We start from the raw sequence: 5,864 nt of genomic DNA, 5'->3' as shown, positions 1-5,864 counted from the left end.
TGGTTCTGGGCTGCTCTTTGGCACAGGAGCCTTCTCAAGGCTGCTCGAGAAAAGGCAGGAGAAGCCATGGATCATGTCCCATGGTGCAGGAGGTTAAACAGGAAAGGTTTAAGTGTGTAATTAACTTTGAAGTGGCGAGGACTCTGTGGATGAAAGAGCGTGGGGTGGGCTGTGGGCGGGCGGCCACGTTCCTCGGTGGCCACGGAGAATTAATTAGATGCTGTCCTTTGTACTTGGCTGTTTGGTCTTTCTTTTCCTCCCTCTTTGTGAATCTCTGGTCCCTCCCCTCCCCAGATTTCCTCCTCTCCATCCCTGTAGAGGGGGATGCTGGGTGCCAGTGGTTCCCAAGTGATGCTGGGTGCCAGTGGTCCCTTCTCCCTGGTGAATCTGTTAAACCACTTCCTTTTCTTTCAAAATGAACTTACCTGGTGTTTAACCCTTGTATCGGTGCCTATCCCTCTGCTCTCTCAGCATGCCCTGGTGCTGCAGTGATAGCTGGGGTATGCTGAGCCTGCTGCCAGGCTCCCTGACAAATGCCTCAAGCCATCTATTTTTGCTTTCTTTTGAACAGTTTTGCTTCCTCTGATGTTTAACCTCTACACTGGTGTCTGTTCCTCTGCTCCTTCTGCCTGGGCACGTGGTGATCCACGGAGGTGGCAGCAGTACCTGGAGGAGGCTGAGCAGCTCTGGTCCCCATCTCCCCAGCAAATCTCTCAAACCACCTCTCTTCTCTCTCTTTTTAAAATCATTCTGCTCCATGTGGTGTTGAAGGCCCGTGTTGGTGTCAGCCCTGGCTCCCCCCTGCCCAGGAGCTGTGGGGGTTTTGTGTGGGGTGTTTAACGGGGCTGTGCGTGGGGCAGCCTCTGTGTTTGGGGTGATTTTGGGGTGTGTCTCGGACACATCCCACCCCGGGGGCAGACCCCAGCTCCCTGCAGTATTTTTAGCTGCTGCTGGGTTGGGATTGCACCTCCCGCGCTCGCTGCCTTCACCTCCGTGCCCAGAGCTGCTGTCACCCTGGCCTGGAGCCAGCTCAGGGCGCCTTGGTTCATTTTTAGGGTGTATCCATCCCAGAACAGTCTCACCCAGCTCCCACAGTCCCTGTCCTGCTGCCCTTGGGGTGGAATAACCCTCCCACTGCTGCAGGCAGATATTTTGGGTTGCAGCCTCCCTGCCCTCCTTGCAAATGTTGTGATGAAATGTTAATTTTTTGCAGGTCGCTCTGGGTTTCCCCTCTCTGACTTTGCACAGCTGCTGGAGCACCTCCAGCCACCCTCTGTGGAGCTGGGCTGTTGGCATTTAATAGCTCAGGTGTTAATTTTTATGCCCTTAATCTTGTGATGAGGAGGGAGAACCTGCTGGAGGTCGAGCTTCTCCCAGCCCTGTCCTTGGCTGGGGAGCGATGGTGCCAGAAGCATCCTATAACTCATGGAAACCAAGGCTCTGCAAAACCCTTTGGCTTTTTTCCCTGTGTGTACAAATCATGGACAAATTAGTCAGGGAAATGGAGTGGACAGTGGAACTGCCCTCGTTTTGTGCCGTGGATGGGAGGGAAGGCTTGTGCTGGGAAAAGGCACGGCAATAAACCTGTCCGAGGAGGGAGATGGATCAGCTCGGCCAGCACAAAATCTGCTCTATAATTGCATTTTAAACTTCTGGGGCCAGGAATCATCTGGTGGGTGGCCGAGGGTGCAGCCGTGGGGGTGGCACTGGGCTTTGGTGGGGGGCTGCAGTCCAGGAGGAGGAGGAGGAGGAGGGAACCTCGTGATGTTTTCAGTGGCTGGGAATGGTTTATTGGGGGTGAAGGAATCACTTTTCCCTGGGAAATGGGGCTCTGCCAGCCTGAAACATTGCTTGTCTCTGCTCTGGTTTCTCAGGCCAAAAAAAAAATCCCCCAAGAACAAATTTCAGCCTCCCAGAATATCCCGCTCAGCAGATCTTGGAAAGAAACACTTGGGCTTCTTTTTTTTTTTTTTCCTTTAAATCACTTGGCACTTAGTCTCTGACACTGTTTTATTTTGAAATTTATTTTATTTTCCTTCCTTCCTGGAAAATTTTGACAGATTTGTGCTTTTCCTCCCGTTAGCAAGTGCAGCCAAGTTCCAGACTCTAAAATCCACCACGTCTTGTGGTGAGAGCTGAGGAGCAGGGGCTGCGGTGCGGGGGCACATCCGCACGTGGGCTGGGCAGACGCTCCATTTCGGGAAGGGCTTTAAGAAAGCTGTGATGTCTCAGTGCCTCCAGACATATGAATAGGAGAGAATTTGCTTTCAGTTTTTTAAAAAGAAGTTTCTTATGGCTCTGAGAGGAAAAAACAGTTGGTGACGGAGCTGGAATGTACCCTCGTGCTTTAAAAAATGAGTGCAAAGGGGCGAAAAAAGCCCCAAATGTCTTCTTGTATATGAAAGAGATGAGAATTGAAATTTCCTGGGCATCTCGTGGATGTTTTTCCCAGTGTTTGGACTTGCTTGACTGAGTGTTGCATCCGAACATCCCTGAGCACAGGGGAGCACAACCCGGCAATTAACTGCCAGATCCCCGGGGGGTGGGGGGAATTACTGATGTAATTTGGGATAAAATGGGAAGAAAACAGCAGAAATAATCCCTTGGCCCAGTTCTGTTTTCCTGGCGGCCCATTAGGGGATATTTGCCTTTGTTCGTTCTGCTTGCTCAGGGCTTCCCAGGGCCCCTCGTCAGCCCGGGCCCCATTAATTAGCGCTGTGCCCTGGTCCTCGTAATCGTATTTAATGGGACAATGGGGCAGTGTGGAGCAAGCAGCCCCCGGGGGCCCCACGGTAACACCGACCTGAGCTCCAGGGCTGGATGGATGTGGGATGATGGGGGTGGGCTGGAATCACAGAATCACCAGGCTGGAAGAGACTTCAAGATCATCGAGTCCAACCCAGCCCTGACACCTCAACCAGACCATGGCACTGAGGCTTTTTTAAACACATCCAGGGATGGTGACTCCACCACCCCCCCAGGAAAACCATCCCAATACTTTGTCACCCTTTCTGTAAACAACTTTTTCCTATTATCCAGCCTGTATTTCCATGGCCCAGCTCGAGGCTGTGTCGCTGGTGGAGCCGTGGCAGCAGCCAGCACCAGCCTCCTGCTCACACTGCCCCTGGGCGATGCCTGGATCCCCCAGCACCATCCTGCTGGGGCATCCAGGGACATCTCACCACCCTGGTGGGCTCTGGGGAGGGAGCAGCTCCTCTGGGGGCTCAGGGGCTGACAGATCTGTCACCACAGCTGGCTGCACCTTCGAGGAGGACAGCGACCCCAGCCAGTGCGAGTTCAGCCAGGGCGAGGACGATGACTTCGACTGGGAGCTCCTCCGCAGTTACCTGATGCCTCACCTGATGCCTGACCTGCCTCACGGTGAGTCCTGAGCTCTGCTGTGTCCTGTGCCCAGGGCTGGACCCTCTGCCTCCTCCTGCTTTCATTCCTGCAGTGTTTTAGGCTTGGCTTCTCCCCAGTTACGTGGGAAACGGGGAAAAACCCCCGTCTTTCTGGCTTATTCAAGTGTGGGGAAGGGCTTGTGAGCTGGAGACATCTCCAAAGTCTTGGGATGGCGAGGAAGAAAATGAAAATGGACTTTTTTAAAAAATCTCATTAGTTTTAAAGAGCTGGTTTTTATTCTGGGTCTGTGTCCTCTGTGGTGGCTGGGCTGGGGGAGCAGAGCTGTGAGGAGCTCCCCTCTCCATGAGCACCCTGTGGGCACCGTTCCTGGGTGCATTTGGGGGCTTTGCTTGCTCCCTGCTCTGTCCTCTGGCCTGCTGTGTCCCCCTTGAGTCATCCCATTTGCCCAGTGAGGTTCTCTGGACTTGGGGTGCTCCTTGTTTTTGGTTCTGCTGGCTCCTGCCTGATCCTGATGGCCAAGTCCTGTGCTGAGGATGCACAGAGAGACAGGAGAGCTGGGTTACAGCTCAACAGTGAAATAACCTTTTCTGTTTATTAAAATATTACCTGCATTACAGGAAACTCTTTACTGTTCCATCAACCTGCTTCCAGCTGTTTATCTTGTGCCTTGTTCATGCCAGGGCTTCATTTGGCTTTTCCCCTCCACTAACTCTCCTCTGCCATTACCTTTCCCCATCACCTTTTCCTTCCATCCTGGCCCTCCTGGCATGTGCTGGGTGAGGGCAAACAGCCCTCGGGGATCTGCTGACAGATCTCTGCTCCTCCCTTGATGGTTTTTCCAAGTAATTGCTTCAAACTGAGCTATCCTAATTGGTGTGTGTCCGGGGGGGTTTCCTGGGGAAAGCAGAGCTGGGGGCTGAGGTGGCTTGTGATGGAGGGTCTGAAACCTGTAATTAGTTGAGTTTTCTGCTCAATATTCAGCTGTAATTAAAATCTGCAGTGAACTGCCTGAGTTTAAAGCCTGGGGGCTTGCAGGGGGCTGGAGGATTGGGTGGTATGGAGAAAAAACCGTGGGTCAGCAGGAAATGGGGGCTTAAAGGAACACAAGGAGTTTAAGGAATAAACTCCAGGATTGATGGGGAGGTGGGTGTGACATCTCAAGCTGGATGGTGTGAGCATTGCAGTGTCACCCTGCGAAGAGGATTCTCCTTCCTGTAGCTCCCCTGAGACCAGGTGCTGTTTGCTCATGGTTTTGGGGCACCAAAGGGTGCAGGGACCGTGTTTTTGGGTGGTTTTGCCTCATTTAGGGTGGGGAGCTGTGCATGAGGCTCCTGCAGCCCCAGAATGCCCTCAGTCCTTGCAGCAGCTCAGGGGATCAAAGGGATTTCACAGCGCCAGGGCCTCTCCAGGGAGCACTTTCCAAAGGAGTCTTGTGGTCTCAGATTAAAATGAGTTTTTATTGGAGATCAGCCAGTTTCAGGGAGTGTAGGATTTATTGGAGCAGGTGCTGGCTGCTGGCCACCTGCTGCTACCTTTCCATCCCACTCTCCTCTTGCTTTCTTGTTTGGTTTGGGGTTTTTCCCCCCTTCTCCTGACCTGTCTCTCTTTCACCTAAAGAAGACAGATGGGTCTCTCCCACGTTGCAGTCGTGATTATTTTTATGTTTTTTTCCCATCTCTTTATTGTTCCTTTTTTAAAGGAGCAGCTGCAGGGGTAAGGCAGGTGTGAGGCTGCAACCCCAGAATGGCTTGGGTTGGAAGGGACCTTAAAACTCATCCAGTTCCAATCCTGACTGGAATCCTGAACTGGAAGTTCCCCGGTTCCCGTGCCGGCTCTGACACGGGCAGGGATCTGGCACACGTCAGCTTTGTCTTCCAGCAGGATTTCCTGGAGACAGATGCTGCAGTGCTCAGACCCGGTCCCCTGGCGCCTCTTGTCTGGCAGTGCCGCCCTCTCCCTGTCATCCCGCCTGCCTTCCCTGCCTTCTAATAGCTCTTGGAAGGGTTTTTATTTATTTTTATCTCTCGGTGATTTTGTAGGAGGAAGAACTCATTGAGACAGGGAAGCAGGGGGAGCAGGCTCTTCCCTCCTCCTCTGGCAGGGCTGTTTGGGTGTTCCCTGGAGGGATGCAGCGGCAGGCAGGACCCTTGGGATGGGCAGCACCATGGGAAGAGCTGCCCCTTCCCCGTGGGCAACCAGGGCTTCAGCTGGCCTTGGGCACTTCTGTGGATGGGACAGCCAAGGCTGCTCTGGGCACCCTGTGCCAGGGCCTCACACCCTCACAGGGAGAGATCCTGTCCAGTATCCTGTCTGGTGTCCCATCCCATCTGATGTCCTGTGTCCCATGTCCCATCCGATATCCTGTCCCGTGTCCCATCCCGTGTCCTGTCCTGTGTCCCATGTCCCATCCCATGTCCCATCTGATGTCCTGTGTCCCGTGTCCCATCCCATGTCCTGTCCTGTGTCCCATATCCCATCCCATGTCCCATCTGATGTCCTGT

General features: G+C 53.4%; 1 protein-coding gene across 4 annotated transcripts in view; it reads left to right on the top strand.

The window, feature by feature from the left end:
• Positions 1 to 5,864, top strand: part of PTPRU (protein tyrosine phosphatase receptor type U) — a 53,073-nt gene that overhangs the window by 12,974 nt on the left and 34,235 nt on the right. For all 4 annotated transcript variants that reach the window (XM_015649294.1, XM_033519502.1, XM_033519501.1 and 1 more), the window contains exon 2: positions 3,253 to 3,381. In XM_015649294.1, coding sequence (XP_015504780.1) covers positions 3,253 to 3,381 — 129 coding nt within the window. The remainder of the gene's footprint in view (positions 1 to 3,252; positions 3,382 to 5,864) is intronic.

Source organism: Parus major, chromosome 23, assembly GCF_001522545.3.
Source record: "Parus major isolate Abel chromosome 23, Parus_major1.1, whole genome shotgun sequence".
NCBI lineage: Eukaryota > Metazoa > Chordata > Aves > Passeriformes > Paridae > Parus > Parus major.
This window is presented reverse-complemented; position numbering and strand designations above follow the sequence as displayed.